The sequence below is a fragment of the Saccopteryx leptura genome, chromosome 10 (assembly GCF_036850995.1).
Source record: "Saccopteryx leptura isolate mSacLep1 chromosome 10, mSacLep1_pri_phased_curated, whole genome shotgun sequence".
Lineage (NCBI taxonomy): Eukaryota > Metazoa > Chordata > Mammalia > Chiroptera > Emballonuridae > Saccopteryx > Saccopteryx leptura.
The window spans coordinates 50,292,369-50,309,204 of NC_089512.1; the positions used below are offsets into that span (position 1 = coordinate 50,292,369).

General features: G+C 49.2%; 1 protein-coding gene across 10 annotated transcripts in view; it reads left to right on the forward strand.

The window, feature by feature from the left end:
* ATP2B2 (ATPase plasma membrane Ca2+ transporting 2) overlaps positions 1 to 16,836 on the forward strand; it is a 503,137-nt gene that overhangs the window by 386,210 nt on the left and 100,091 nt on the right. For all 10 annotated transcript variants that reach the window (XM_066352101.1, XM_066352092.1, XM_066352093.1 and 7 more), the window contains one exon: positions 10,654 to 10,851. In XM_066352101.1, the coding sequence (XP_066208198.1) occupies positions 10,654 to 10,851 (198 nt within the window). The remainder of the gene's footprint in view (positions 1 to 10,653; positions 10,852 to 16,836) is intronic.

Below are 16,836 nucleotides of genomic sequence, written 5' to 3' on the forward strand. Positions count from 1 at the left end.
AGCCCAATGCCAGTTCTTTGTGTGAGCATGTGAACCAATAACCACTTCCTACATCTTATCACCCATAATGGATCCATAGACAAGCCCACCTGGGGCTGTGCACTTATCAAAGAAACACCCCTCACTCTGCACCCCACCCATCAGGAACCATCAACATCATGATGTGATCACAAACTCAGGCATGAACGTATGCCCACTGGACAATAACCATCAGATTTGTCCTGAACTTAGAACAACTGCCCAGACAGATGCAGACCACAGAGAAGCCCATGCTGGGCTCTTTTCCCACAGTGGCATTGTTGAGCTCATGCTTGTTAAAAAGTTCATTCACGTGGCACATGGCCACCCTGATGTTCAGGCACCTCTGGGTGGCCTCAGTACCCACATCTCCATGTCTGGTCCCCAATGAGGCAGGAGAGGAAGGGAGACTTCTTGCGGGCCTACTGTGTGCTGGCACAAACAGCCTCCTCTAGGGAATGGTGAAATCAGCGTCCAGAAGATAGTGGCAGCAAAGGGTGGGCCTCCGTTGGTGTTCGACCCTGAGGACCAAAACCTGGCACAGAAGAGATGCCCATTAAATGTGTTAGTGAAGGAATGAGCTAGGTGACAGATGCTACTGGGGAAGGACAAGAAGGATGAGTTGTTCTTGCTGGGTAAATTAAGAAAGGCTTTCAGGAGGTGGTGGTGAATTTTCATCTGGGTCTCAGAAGACTAAATAGCTTGACAGAGAGGAGGGATGGGCATCCTGGTTTAGCAGATGAACCAAGACAGAGGCAGACAAATACTAGGTATGTTAGGAGGCCAGTTACTTGGCAGGACAGTGGGATAAACACAGCAGGACTGAGGTAAGGTGGGAAGAGTTCTTAGGGAAACTCAGAGAGGCTACAGTGAAAACCCAGGAGTTAAAGGCAGCTGTGAACGGGGAGCCACAGATGGTTGTGGAAGGACCCTGTCAGAGCGACCTTGTGTGTGAGCTCTTAACCACACTCTGCTTGGTCTCTCCTGGTCTCCCTTTTCTCCCACCTTGTTGCTAGTTTCTCTTTCTCCAGACTTCAGCCACCAGCAGAAGGCAGATGGTCTGAGTGTGATGCCCACATCCCTCTTGGCCTCAAATCTGGATTTGTCAGCGTTTCAAACCACAGCACTTGGTCCCTCCTCTGCTGCCTAAAGGCAGGTTGTGAGCCTGACTGTGGGCAGCTTTCAGGAAGGGAAACTGGTCGTTGGGAGCTGGCAAGCCCTGCAGAAAGAAGGGAAAGGTAGACCCACCTAGGCCCAGGCTCTGTCCCCCACCCACTGTGTGTGCTAGACAAGCTGCTACCCTCTCGGGGTCTTGCAGTAAACCCCATGTGCCAGGGTTGTTGGTGTGGCTTAAAGCACTTGCAAGGGTCCTAGCACATTGGCTCAATGATGGGGAACTGACCTGGCATGTGGATGTCCTGGGTTTGATTCCAGCTGAGGGCACACAGGAGAAGCGACCATCTGTTTCTCCACCCCTCCTCTCTCCTCTCCTCTCTCCTCTCTTCTCTTCTCTTCTCTTCTCTTCTCTTCTCTTCTCTTCTCTTCTCTTCTCTTCTCTTCTCTTCTCTTCTCTCCTCTCCTCTCCTCTCCTCTCCTCTCCTCCCCTCCCCTCCCCTCCCCTCCCCTCCCCTCCCCTCCCCTCTCCTCTCCTCTCCTCTCTCTCTCCTGCTCCTGCAGCTGTGGCTTGGCTCATTGGTTTGAGTCCTTTGCCCTGGGCACTGAGAATGGCTCCATGGAGCCTCTGCCTCAGGTGCTAAAAATAGCTCAGTTGCGAGCATGACCCCAGATGGACAGAGCATCAGCCTCAGACAAGAGTTGCTGTGTGGATCCCAGTGGGGCGCATGTGAGAGTCTGTCTTCTATCTTCTCTCCTCTCACTTGAAAAAGAAGAAAAAAAAAGCACCTGCAAATTAGCTCTTTCTCTCTCCCTCTCCCCCAGGGCAGTGGTTCTTCAGCCAGAGCCTGCATTCCTATCTCCAAGGGAGGTCTGTCACAATCCAAGGCAGTAGGTCTGGGGGTGCCCAACAATTTGCATCTCTAACATGTGAAGATGATGCTGAAACTGCTAGTCTGAGAACCACAGTCTTTGACCCTGACTGTACGTCCCTGAGGAGCTCTTAAGAAATTGGGCTGGGGTGAGGGGCCTCCCCCTCACCCCAGCCCAATTTCATCAGAATCCCTAAATTTAGAGCCAGACATTAATATTTTTAAAGCTCCCTAGTAATTCTAATGCATAATCAAGTCAGGGTTTATTTGAGGGGAGAGTATTAGAGTAACAGCTGATACTTACCAAGCTCTTACCATTGGCCAGGTGCCAGTTTGTGCATATTAGATGTACTTCCTCCTCCACTGACTCTATGAAGTACATGTTATCACTATTCCCAGGTGGCATGAGAGAAAGCTAAGGCCCAGAGAGGGGAAGTCACCTGCCCAAGGTCACACAGCTGGAAAGCAGCAACTCTCAGACTTGGTCTCTCTTCTCATTCCTTGTTTTGTCTTGAACTTTGTGAATTCCCCAAACATCCAGCCTCTGACAGGGTACACGTACACATGGACTCCCCCTCCCACAGGCAGCCCCCGTGCCACATACGTGCATGTGCCCAGGCCTACGTGCAGACACAGAGTCATACCCAAGTGTGTGCACACCTGCACAGTCTCTCCCATGTACTCCCTCACACACCTGCCTTCTGGGGAGCTCACGGGCACCACCTGGTCTGAGTTGTGTTTGTTTTTTAAATGCACGCAGCAGCTCCACAAAGCCACCTTTGGTTTGCCTGGGAAAGCACTCACAATTTGTTTCATCTGAAATGTTCTAAGTCCCAGAGTGATAGGATCAGGTTGGTGTGAATCAATGACTCAGTCAGCTTAATCAGGGAGGATTACTGTAGGGCATTTGTTCCAAGCAGGCACAGCCCACCCCTGACTGGATCAGGCTGGAGTGGAGCAGGTGTGAGCACTGAGCTCTGTGGCAAGAGGCCTGACTCAGTTGCCTTCCCAACAGAAGGACCCTGAGCCTCAGGGTACGTACCTGTGATGGAGTGATTACAATAGAAAAGGGCAGTTCACAAAGTATTGTCAGAGCTTTGGTTCTATTTGATCCTCAAGTGAGATAGCCTAAGTCTCCAGCCCCCACCCCCAGAGAGGGTGAGTGATGTACTCAAGGTCACACAACAACTAAAGATGCATCAAACCCAGGCTCAGGACCAAGGTAGGTATGTGTCCTGGCTGTGATGGTGGATTCTGACATACCTAAGACAGTGGCAACGCCATCAGAAATATAGGGGAGGCACATTCCAGGCCCTGACCGACAGCAGTGGTGGTAGTATGGTAGTTAGTGGAGTGTGGTAGTTAGTAGTAGTGGTAGTTACTAATAACAACTGCATCTATCATTTATGAAGGCCCATTGAGCCAGGCGCTATTTATCACATCATATTTCTAATCTTCCGTCAACCCTACAGGACACTTGTACTTTTATCCCGTTTTACAGAGGTGGACGCTGAGGCTCGGAGTGGGAAATGTTTTGTGCAAGGCACCAACTCTGAACCAAAGAGCAGCTGGGACTTGAACACAGCTCTGAAGTCTCTGGAAACCAGGACCCGGTTCCTGCCCACCCACTGCTAGAAACAGCCTGCCCTCAGCTCACCTCTGCCCTCCCCCTCACCATGGCCTCTGCAGCCTTGGCCTCCTGCCCCAGCATCCAAGGGAGGAGCTGGTTTTCACAGTAGCACTGAGCAGCATATGGAGAGTCTGAGGATGTGACTGCTTTGCTTACGTTTTGCTTGAACTCATTGGCTCAGGCAGCAAATAGGTCCATTCAGCCACACAATGCCCCAAATATCTATCAGCTTTAGTGGTAAAGTTCATTCTGCTCCCACCAGGGGTTGAAAAAATTCTCCCCGTCCCTTTGCTAGAAACAAGGATGCCCAACCTCAGGGGGTCCACAAATAGGAGAAGAGGTCAGATGTCATCTGGATGTCCCAGAAACTCACCCTGAGGCCCTCCCAATAGCCAGAGGCCCTGACTTTTCATTGATTCCACCCTGTCAGCATGAGGTGCTTTGTTTTAGTGCCCCATACACAGAGAGAACAAAGCCCTATCCCCAATTACCAGGGCAAGTAAGTCATATTTTATGTCCCCACTCTTGTCTCGACCCTTTTTTTCTGACCTTCTGACCAACCCAGCCCCTGTGCCTTTACCTATGTCAGTAGCCCCTTTTTATTCTAATTATGCATGTTTTACCTTTAAAGCAGCTTATGAAAGTTTGTCGCATGCAGAAAGATTTTAAGCAGCTTAGGAGGAAATTCAGACAAAGGGAAGAAAGAAGACATAAGAGGATGATTCACCAGCATAACACATGACACTGCCCTGCAGCTCCAAGAGGGGAACTGCAGATTCAGTGCTGAGCTACCAGGCAGGCAGGGGGACAGGGCAACAAACGATTTCCATGAGCCCAAGTCTCTGTTAGGTCACCCACTCACCCTCACCACAAGGCCTGTGCAATGATGAACCTTTGTGGCACACAGCAGATGTATCCTCTTCTGTGAGCACCGTCTGCCCCCTCCCCTAAGGGCAGACCTGGGGTGCTCCAGCCACATTGGCTTTTTCAAGCCCTCTGAGGTTTCTTATGCCTTTGCAGACCTCTTCGCAGCCCCATCCCCACACACACACCCTTGCACCTGATTAATCCTCACTCTTTCTTCCAAGCTCACCCAATTACTGCCTCCAGGAAACCCTTCCTGGCAGCTCAGTCTTCCTCACTGCAGTATCCCCAACATATAGAACAATGTTTGGCTCATAGTAGGTGCTCGGTAAATATATGTTGCTTGTTTGAATGAGCAAGTGGATGATCAGATGCATACCATCTAATACAGTCCTAACTACTTTCTCAACCTTGAGAGACCTGATAGAGGAGGAGGAACCCAGCCCTCTTTGAATAAGAGGCTCCTGAGCACCTTGGCGCCTGACATCTGGTGACAGGACACCCATGGCCAGTCAGTCGTCCAGCCTCCGCATGCACTCCTTGTCTACCTGCATCATCCATTTATCCGCCTTAAGCTCACCTACCAGGAAGTCCTCTCCTCTACCCTCTAAAGCAGTGGTCCCCAACCCTTTTTGGGCCACGGACCAGTCTAATGTCAGAAAATATTTTCATGGACCGGCCTTTAGGGTGGGACAGATAAATGTATCACGTGACCGAGACAAGCGTCAAGAGTGAGTCTTAGACGAATGTAACAGAGGGAATCTGGTCATTTTTAAAAAATAAAACATCGTTCAGACTTAAATATAAATAAAACGGAAATAATGTAAGTTATTTAGTCTTTCTCTGCAGACCAGTACCAAATGGCCCACGGACCGGTACCGGTCCACGGCCTGGGGGTTGGAGACCACTGCTGTAAAGAACCTAAGCTGTTGCTCACTGTCCCCCTGAGTTTCCTTAGCAGGAAATAGTCCCCAGAGCCAAGGTGGGACCAGTTCAGGTCAGAGAACTTTATCACAATTTCCAGCTCCCAGAGGTCCATGCTCATGCCCTCGAGCCAGATGTCAGGATGTTTTTGTGGAATAGCAAGAGTTTTTCATGTTTGTGACAAATTTCCATTTGTTTAAAACACAGTGGCAACCAAACAAAACCCCTCTGATGGCCCAAGGCTACCATTTGTAGAACTTAAAGCTGGATTCAAAATGGCTAAGGAAAGAGAGGAAGGCGTTTCAGAGGAATTAGGGAACTGGCAGAGGCAAAGGCTTAAAAGCTGGAGGGCTACAGTTTGTGTCCGGGAAGGCTGGATAGCGATGAACTTTGGGGTAAGGATTCTTCAAATATGCAGGAACAGCCAGGAGGCATTACAACAAATGATTTCTTTACCACCAAAGACACACACCCCCTACTCCACCCTTAGCTTTCTCCTTTTGTGTAATAAATACTATAGAACATCCACATTCTGACTCCAAATGCTGGATGGAGTATTTATTACTGTAAAGCACCTTTACCACACCTTTGCAGTTTGGAGAGCATTCACACACATTTCCCTCTGTATGGCTCACCACAGTCTGGGGGTTATTTTGCTCCCATTTTGTTGATGACAAAACTGAGTCTCTGAAGGGTAAAACAACTGACCCAAGTTCATCCACAAACCTGACTCCTCACCCAGTGCTCTGCCCTCTGCCTCTTGCACAAAAAGAACCTCAATTAAAAGTACACAACCCCACACAGCATCCAATATCAATTCTCAGGCATCTGTGTTTCTGAATTTTTAGGGCCTGACTAGCCTTGTCCAGCAATATTTGATGGAGTGTATTAATTTTTAATATGCTGAATGCTGAGATGCTTCTTATCTAACTCGATCCTCCAGTGCCATTTGTCTCTCACACCAGCCTTGGCTATTTCTGCTCCCCAAGTGAGGCATGTTCATTTTCAGCCAGAAGGCAGGTAGACTATGGGATTCCACTCCTGGAAAGAGTTACGATGATCCCACCTGTAGGTCCTCAAAATACTGTCTTTGGATACAAGGCATCAGAGCTACCAGCTACCGGCCTCCAGCCAAGCCAATCCTTCATGTCACATGTGGGGAAACTGAGGCCCAGAGAAGAGAACTGGCTTGTCTTTGGTCACACAGCCCATCTGCTGTGCCTGTCCTCACCTTGACTGCCCTCCTCCTCATCTTATTGAAATCCCACCTGTCCAGTCTTCGTCCTCCAGGAGGTAGTTAATGAATGACTCACACCACCTAAAACTGGAAAATAACATTACGATATCCCCACCTGGTGCCAGACAAGGCAGCTCTTACACGAGACATCCTGCTAAAGCCTCACCAGCCCCTGTCAAGTAGGCCCTGCTGTTGTCCACATTTTACAGATGGGTAAACTGAGGCACTAAGAGTCACTTACCCAGAATTACTCAGAACTAGGATTTGAACCCATGACATCTGAACCCAAACCCCAGCTCCAGCTCAGCCCACCTTCCCCTGAGAAAGAGGGGAGCAAGCCATCACGGCCACCATCTGCCAGCTCAGCTGCCCCATATGAGCCTCAACACTTGAGGTCCCATCTTGGATTTGGATAATGGGGTTTTGTTGTGGAAACTGCCTAACAATTTCTACCACAGAAACAACCCTAGCAGAACACACAAATATTTTTATTCTGTGAGCCGTTATTTCTGGAAAACAGGAGCTGCAGAAGTCTGTGTGGAGTAGGACTTGGTTCTAGGGAGGGAGCAACCAAGAAGAGAGGAGGAAGTGACAGAGAGGCTGCTCTTCTCTGTCCCCTCACGCTTCCAGCCTCCTCCCCCTTCCCAACCCATAGCCTTGGTGGTCTCAAACTAGCAACCTGGGGGCCAAATCCAGCTACAGATGTGTTGTTTTTGGCCCGAATGTTTATACTGGAAAGATTTTACATCAAATTCTAGGTGTCCCTGTCCTCTTAGGAGGTCAAAAATCTGCCACACAGGCTCACATTCCCCCATAGGAGCTGAGAAATAGCTTCCCCCTTTAGAATAGCTGAGATTCTTCATTTGCCCCAGTCTCTACCACTCTCTGTTGTCTCTCCTTCCAACCCCCGCCACCTCCTTTACTCACAAAACCTTGCTGGCCCTCACAGCTATTCAAATTTGCAACCCCTGCCCTCTGCTCTGTCCCAGAATCCAGGATCTCATTGTCCCTGAGCCATGGTCAGATTCCCAGAACTAAAGAACACCCATTCGTTCCACAGGTCACACTGTAACTCCAGAACGTCTGAATCATAGACCCTCAGAAGATTCAGCAATTCGCCTATCTCTGAGTCAATCAGGAGGGCCCAAGAAATGGGCTGACCCCACCCCACAAAACTTCTTAGTGAAGCTCTTTATTTACTTATACCAAACCTCATGAGGAGCCCCAAAATGTGAACAGACCCCAGCAGGACCACTTCAGGGTCTGCAGACCTGGGAATTCTGGATTCTTAGGGCTCGCTTATCCTATTGAACTTCCCTATTGTCAAGATGTGGAAACTGGGTCTTAGAGAAAGAAACTGGGTGGCCAGTGTCACAGCGAACTGCTGCAACAGGCCAATGTTGACTGGCCATAGCCCCCTTCCCTACCACCCTCTTGAGTTTTCCCTTCCTTCCTTTATCAAAACCCACACCCAAGAAAAAGCCTAAAACCCATTCACACCATGGTATCCAGAACTGATTATGGCTTTCCCCCTCAGGGAACCCAAAGGAACTAGAGCTTTTAGTTGAAGGAATGAAGCCCAGGCGGGAGGAGTCAGACATTGGCTATGAATAGAATTGAACAAAGGAGGAAAGATGGCGAACCTTCCTGCACTTCCTAGAATCATACTACATCTTGTGTGATTAGAACAGGGCTAGCCTGTGCTCCCAGGGCCTAGGAGCTGCACCAAGGCAGCAGCTTGGTCTCCTGAAGGCTTCAGTCTCCCCATCTATACAATGAGCATAAACCAGCTCTGGGACCTCTCACTCTCAGTGCACAGACAAGACATGGACTCTCCAGAGCTTACCCACACTAACAGGCAAGGTGGGTTCAGCAGCCATCCCCAGGCTATCCTGCAGGGTCTCAGCCAGTCTGGCTCTTGGAAGCTACTGATGGCGGCCTCATTGTCAGCGTCAGAGGAGGCTCAGCACCTAAGTCCCAAATGGAGACATGCCCATCTCCCTGTACACTTAAGCCATAGACGGCTGGACTCCAGAACCACAGAGCTCTTATATCTGTGAGCCACTGGACTGTTCCCTTCACATCACTCTCCCCAGCACCCAGCACCAGGCTGGCCTCAGGGTGGAGGTTCAAGAAACATGCATTGAATGAAAGAATGGATGAATGAGCCAACAAATGACAGACTGTTAGAATCCCATGTGTGACATTCGACCACATGCTCCCATAACTGTAGCAGCAGAATGTTCCATGGCTCTAACACTAGCATGCTCATCATGGTGCTGTTCTGGTGATCTTTCTGGAGCCCCTTCTCCTCAGTGGACTGAGGCCAGGGGTCTGATAAGGTGGGCGTCTCTCTCCCTCCCCTCCTTGTCCACTGCCAGCTGTCTTCATTAAACCACAGATGAGCAGTGGTTGGGCTGGCCTCAGGGACAGGAGTGACATTGCTCAGCTGCAGGGGACCATTGCTTTTTCCACCATGACGCCCCAGGGCAGGCTCATAATGCTGGAGCATGTCACCTGCATCCAGTGGGTGGGAGGATTCTAAGGTGGTTGGTTAGCCTCAGGCCCTTAGGGAAGGAATCACACTGGTCTTTTCACCAAGGCGCAGAAAGGACACAAGTCAGAAAACAGGTAAGCCCCGCTGTGGTCCAGGCTGTGCTAGAGGTGACAGCAGGGGGATGCAGTCTGCCTGGGGTGGAAGGGAGGGCTTCTCAGCAGAGCATCCCAGAGGACCGACCACCAGTATAGATGGAAGGAAAGGCTCTTCCTGGCTCGCTGAACAGCATGAGCAAGGCAGGAAGTGGGTCCCGGCACTAGTTAGGGGAAAATTAAATGACACCAGTGGCTTGAGGTGACACAGATTAGCATCAAAGGAAAGAGAGAAGCAAGTGGAAGCACTCACCTTCAAAGGGGCCCAATAGACAGTAAAGCTGGTCCCTTCCCCTGGATCTAGCCTCTGTTACACACCTGAATTTTCACTCTGAGTGGTTTCTGTTCCAGGAGCCTGTTCTAAGGCACAAATATTCCTGAGATAAGGTGGGGCTATAACTACTAGCATCAGTTGAGCATCTTCCACCCCCAGGCACCACTCGAGCATGTAGTATTTGTCTACTGGGGGTCAGCTCCTTGGAGTATGCAATCTGTCTGTTTGACACCCTATCCCAGTGTCCATAACAATGCCAGGCACATAGTAGGTGCTCAACACTCAACACTTGTTGACTGCATGAGTTATCTCATGAGATGCTCATAAGCACCCATGAGTTATGTATGCCCACCATCCCAATTGCAGAGGAAGGCACAGAAGCTCGGAGAGCTAAGAACACAGTCTGGAATTCTATCTCAGGTAGAAGCTTCCAAGTCAGTGCTCAACAGGGTGGGCAAGTGCAAAGCAGGCATAAGGGTGTGGGTGCAAGGAGGGCATGATGGTGGATACCCTCTTCCTATGGCTGCCGTACAAATGACTACAAACTGGATGGCTTTGAACAAGAGAAATCTACTCTCTCACAGTTCTGAAGCCCAGAAGTCTGAAATCAAGGTGTCAGCAGGGCCATGCTCCCTCCGAAGTTCTAGGGAACGTTCCATTCCCTGACTCTTCCAGTCTCTGTTGGCTCTGGGCTTCCCTTAGCTGGTGGCTGCGTCACTCCAGTCTCTACCTCCATCTCCACAAGGCCTTCTTTCTTCTGTGTCTGTGTCTTCTCTTGGGTCTCCTGCAAGGACTCTTGTCATTGGATTTAGGGCCTATCTGGATAATTCCAGTGATCTTATCTCAAGATCCTTAATTATAGCTACAAAGACCATTTTCCCAAATAACGTCACATTCAAAGATTCTGGGGAACTTAGGGCACTAAGTTACTGGCTGGTGCCTGCAAGTTTCCTGCTTTGTTTTTTCTTCTCTCCACCCCTTGCCATGTGGCCAGACCCACTGGGGACAGTTCTGGGGACGTGTGTGTCTCTCCTGGGCACTCCAGGCCAACCTCTGTGCCCTCTGTCCACAGGTTTGCCGGGCACCGCTCCAGACCTGGAAAAGAGAAAGCAGATTTTTGGACAAAACTTTATACCTCCAAAGAAGCCAAAAACCTTCCTGCAGCTCGTGTGGGAAGCGCTGCAAGATGTGACGTTGATCATCCTGGAAATCGCGGCCATCATCTCCTTGGGGCTTTCCTTCTACCACCCGCCTGGCGAGAGCAATGAAGGTAAGACAGGGGGCCCTCAGGCCCCCACTCCTCTCCCTGCAACAGAGGGCACTCAAGGCTAACGACCCCCGCTCCTTCCAGGTGAGGAGCCAGAGGCCCAAGGGGCAGGGCCTCACCCACAGCTAATCAGTAGTCAAGCTGAACCCCAGGCTCAAACCTTCTCCCCCAGTATTCTCATGTGTGAAATGCAAGGGCTGGACCAACAGTAGTGAAAATTATAGTAATCATTTTTTAAGCATGCCAAGCTCTGGGCTAAGATGTTGTTCTCCTAACAACCCCATGTAGGGTCCATGATTATGCCCATTTTAAAGACAACCAAGGCCCAGAGACGTAATTGCTTGAGGTCACCCAGCTAATAAAGAGTCCTTAGGTTTTGCAATGGAGCTTGTTAGAAAAACTGCTGCCCAGGCCCCTCCCTAAGAAAGTCTCATTCTGTTGGACGGAGTCCAAGTGAGGGTGACTCCGGACATATGTCCAGACTGCTCTCTGAGGGCTCTGCACTGTCACATCTGGAGACAAAGACCCCAGATTGCTTCCCTGGTGGCCTGCGTTCACACTCTTTGATTTGATAGTGCTTCAGCCCCATTCAGAGATCCCTCTCAGGTCCCCTGGCCTCTGGGTGCTCCAGCCTCTGAGGGACCCCCTTCAGCTCCACAGCTGGGCTTCCCCTTGGAACCCCAAGACACTCACTCCTTGAAGCATGCAACTATGAAAAAAATTTATGCACTGAGTATTCTAGGACAGGGGTTGCAAACTGCAGCCCATGTGCCAAATTGAGCTCACTTTCTGTTTTTGTGTGTCCAATGAACTACATTTGGTTTTTATATTTTTTAATGGCTGGAAAAAATCAAAATAATACTATTTTGGGACATGTGACATTTATATGAAATTTATATTTCATTGTGTAAAAATAAGGTTTTATTGGAACACTCCCATTTTTTTTTTCATATTGTCTTTGGCTGCTTTTTTACTATAAAGGCAGAATTGAGTAGCTGCAACAAAGAGTAGATAGCCTACAAGGCCTTAAATATTTACTATCTGGCCTTAAAAAAAAAAAAAGTTTGCAAATCTTTGTCCTAGAAGATAAGGATGGGAAGTTTTGCCTCAAGAAAACCATTCTCCTTCATTAACGCTCTCCCCACTAAGTGTGGAAAGAGAAGAAGATGGTTGAAGACACCATTTCTGAAGTCAGCCCCAACCCCACACCGGGTTAGAATCCTGTGTCCATCACTTCTCAGCTTGTGACCTTAAGCAAATCACTTTCCTTATCTGATCCTCAGATTCTTCATCTGTAAAATAGGGCAAGTGGTCCAGCACGGAAGGGTTATTGTGAGGAGGTGATGAAGGGACATGCGGGCAGTGTCTGACAGCCCCCCACGTAGCAGGCGCCCAGTAGGTGCTGGCCCTGCTGTGGCTGCCCCGGGCTTCCTTCCCTGCTTCTTTATCTTGCATCTCATCCTTTGCATCTTGCCTTGCCTGAGGACTCAGTCTGTGTGCCGCTCCTTTCCTTTCATGTCCCCAGCCTGGGGAGGGGTCGGTGTAATGCACACATTGTGGGGGCTGATGCTGAATACATGTCCCCACGGGAGGAGGCTGTCTCTAGAGGGCATCTTGAACTCTGTTCCAGGTCTGAGTGGGGACACTGCTCCGTGGGCAAAGGAAGCACCATCTATTCACTTTGAGAGGGTTCTGGAGCAAACCCACTCTTTTCAAAGTCAGGACTTAGGACTCCTAATGGAAAACCTAGACCTCCACCCAACTTTTAATTCCAGAAAATGAGCATCTGTTCAGGGCTAGACATTTAGCAACTCAATGACTGCTTTCCTTTATGACGGCAAAGTCTTTTAACCCTGTATGACAGATAGACACACAGATATACACACACACTATGGGATATATGGGATCACATAAGATATATTATTTTGTTTGATTTTTATAATCTGATTTTCATTAATAGGATATTATAAACACTTTGTTATTAATTATGACTTGATGTTTTCTTTAAAGATGCTGCATAAATAGGTTATCATAGTAGGTTTGCTGCTTCAGGCAAGCAAATGAAAAGAGAACGACATGTAAGAAATAACCATATGAGCCTTATTTCCCCGAATGCAGAGGTGGGCTCTGAGGTTCTCCTAACACCTGTTCCCGCGCTTCTCTTCCCAACCCAGGTCACCCAGGAAACCAGATAACTAGGTCTCTTAGGTCAACTGTACTAATTTTACATAATATTACCAAGTTGATTTTTTTTTTCTGTGTGACTTCTTTCCAAAGAGGGTTTAAAAACATAAGAATGACATATCTCATAATGTAAGGTCAAATATAAAGCCAGACTGAAAAGGCATGGAAGCAGATAAACCAACTATGTTTGCTACTATGATTTGGATATAAATTTGATTTTGAGTTTCCTGGAAGCCAAGGCAGAAAGAGAATTAGTATGATTTGCATAACTCAAGTTATAAACAAGAGGAAAAACAGTTTTTTAGGACAATAACATGTCCCTTGACAATGAATTCTCGGATGTACTATTGCATAGGACATTATAAGAGATGAATAATGGGCAGCATTCTTTGCAGACATTTTATAGAAAATGCAGAAGAGTGTACATAGTTACTTGAATAAGACTTGAACAGAGCCAAAGGTGCAACACAAAAACATAACAATTGTTCTTACTCTACTTATAGCCACCACTAGCAGAGAGCTTTTATGGTACAAGTTCATTTGATCCTCCAACAACCCTGTGGGTAGGTGCTATTATTATCCAGGAGACCAAGACCCTGAGATAGGAAATTACTTGCTCCATCACATTCTAGGAAGCACAGAACCATGACTCAGAAAGAGACATTCTGCTGTCTGAACCCTCCTATCCCTCAAAAAGAGACAGGGTTGAGGCAGTGCCAGCTGAGTGAGTAACCTCATGTGACCCAATTCAGTGCAAGATTAGAACCCAGAGGGCAGGTGTTGGTGGGGGGGGGGGTGCAGTGGGAGCACACATAGGGATTCCAGTGTATGACAGGTAGCCTCCTCCCCAGAGCTGCTCAAACAGATGGCTGCAATCACCTTCATCTTCAAGAAGTAGAAGCCAAGACTCCAAGTAGGAAAGGACTTGCCTGAGGCTACACAACTTATACACAGTAGGGCTGGATTTGAAACCCAAGTCTTCTAGTTCTTTTCACCGCCCCTCCCTCCCTCCAGCTGAGATGCTAGTGCAGACCCACTCTGGGTCAGTGAGGGCAGCTGTGCACCCTCTAGCCCCACAGAGTGAAATTCCTGAACTTCGTGATGATAATTATGCCTCCCCAATACCCAGGCCCTGAGCTGAGCTCTGACTATCTATGTTGCCTGCCAGAACCACCCCCATGCCAAGTCAGATACAGGCTTCATCAGTTCTGTAAAAAATGATGCTAGTGATGGACTAACAGGCTGCAGAATGTCTTGCAGCACCTACAACCCTTCCCTGTTTTCTTTCTTGGCTCAGAGATCTCCAGACACTTGTCAGAAGTAACCCAGCATGTTAGTGGCAGGGCTGAGATTGGTACATTCAGTGCTCTCAACTCCCTGCCTCTAACAGCACCCCTAGTGCCAGAGTGTCAGCAAAGTAACAGGCACAGAGTAGGTGCTTAGAAAGTGTTTGTGGCTTAACCAGTTTGAGGGCACTTATTCACGCCAGGCCCTGGTAACCACCTAGGAGGTAGCTTCCCCATTTTACTGGTTAACAAGAAGAGGGAGGCCCAAAAAGGCCACGTGGGTTCCCCAAGGTCACACAGAGTGAGTGAGAGGCCACACCTAGAAAACTCCAGGTCCACGGAAAGCAGCTGCAGTTTCCTTAGACACTGTGATCACAGTCTTTAGATCCTGTCCCTGCCCCAGTCCAAGGGGGCCCCAGAGGAGATCTCAGCAAGGTCTGCCCACCCCCCTCTTCCTTCCCCTTCCTGCACTTTTTCCCTAATTGCACCAGGGGCAGCAGGAGTTGTTCCCAGGGTCCAGAGCCTCCCAATAGCTAAAGACCTAACCCAGAGACCCACACCCCCACTTTCTGGCCATTCCAAGGCAGCATGTAACCGTCAGACAGCTCTCAGAAGTAGATAAAAGCTAAGGGGCTTTTGCTGGCATAGTGAGTGCCCTCAGGGCCCAGAGGACTCATGATATGGAGTCAGCAAGGACAGCAGGCAGGGCTGGGAGTCAAGGCAACATCTGCGAATCCCCCTCAGCTACCGAGCCTTGCTTTCCAGAAGCCAGTCCAAGAGGAGCAGCTCATGAAAAGCAGGAGAGGACCAATGTTTATCGTGTGCCATGTGCCAAGCCCTTACTATGTCCAGGGCTCACAAAGTCCCTGGGGTCATCTCACTTTACAGCTGTCCAAACTGATGCTCAAAGAGGCCAAGTCACTTATTCTTGGTCACACAGCATAGCCTGGAGTTTGAAGCCAGGTCTCTCCAATTCTAGAACCTGAGGCTTTCCATTGTCCTGAGCTTTCTCTTAAGTGTCCTAAATGCCTTGGTAACTAATGGGGGGCCCATTGACAAAGCACACAACAGGGAAAGAGCAGCCTTCCTGTGTACAGAGTATGTAGGAGAGGCAGGGTTAACAAAAAGCCTGTAAAGTGAAGCACTGGGCTCTATATCTCAAATCACCCCCAGAGTCCAAGAGAATGCATTTCTGTGTATTGGGTTTCTGTTTAGCAAGGTTCACCTGTGTTTTCCAGTTTGGGAGGTTTTATTGGTGTCATTCATGGTCGTAGAGAGGCACCCCAGCCTGAAATACAGCTGGGTCCCGCTGTAACGCGGGGCTTGAGGCTCCGTTCAGGCTGACTGTGGACTCGAATGCAGCAATGTGTGCCAAACACTGGGCAGCAGGGAGCAGCAGCTTTAACTGAGCCCTTGCTGTATGCTCACTGCGGTAGCTGCTTTACGTAGAGGCTCATCCTCAGCCCTCTCAGCCACCTCGGAGGGAGCACCTGTCTACCCACATCCTGAGCCCTTGCTGTGTGCTCCCTGTGGTAGCTGCTTTACGTAGAGGCTCACCCTCAGCCCTCTCAGCCACCTCGGAGGGAGCACCTGTCTACCCACATCCTGCAGATGAAAAACCAAGGCAAAGGGGTTCAGTAGCTAGCTCATAGGCATCAGCACTTAGGTAGCACAGCTGGGATTTGAACTCAGGGCTGGCCCAATGTCAGTTATCATCAGCACAATTATATCATTACCACCAAAGGCTTGTCCAGTTAGACTTTAAATTCCCAAAGCAGGGAGTGGGAAAAGTAACTTCGAGAACGCCGTGCAATGATGTGATTAACCAGCCTGCAAGGAACGATTAGTTCAGTGAAAGACGTGGAATTTTCCAGTGACATATGCTGCCGGGTCACAGTGATTCTACCCCAGGCTGGATGCACCAGCTGAGCCTGGAACCTCCTGGGAGCTGGGAGCTGGTACCACTTGGCCTTCTTGTCATGTTGTTTCTGACCCCTGGCTTTCCCAGATGCTCCTGTCGGGGTCTCTCAAAACTGCTGCTTTCTCTTCCTTGGGGTTGAATTAGACTTCCAGATGTTCAGCCATAGGTTTATGGCAATATTTTTCTACTTTTCCACATGAGGCCAGCTTGTGCCAGGGAGTGGGGGGCGCTAGGCTCAGGGACAGTGGGCAAGACAGGTCCAGCGTCAGATTCTAGGCCCAGGCCTGGATTCAAACTCCAGATCTGCTTGCTGTGTGAGACTCCAGGTGAGTTGCTGCCCCTACTGAACTGCTTCCCTTTTTAAGTTAATGCTTGGCTTATAGTAGATCTTACAAATAGTTCAGTCTCCCTCCCAGACCCCATGGAAGAAAACCCCTCTGAGTTTTCCAGGAGTGGATGGTCAGACATGGAAAGGGCTGTTTTCTAGCCTCCTACTCCACCCCAATGGGAAAAAGGAGGTAGTCCTGGCGACAGCAATCACCTTGGCTGTGTTACCTCACCTCTCTGGACCTCCGTTTCCTCACCTGTTAACAGAAG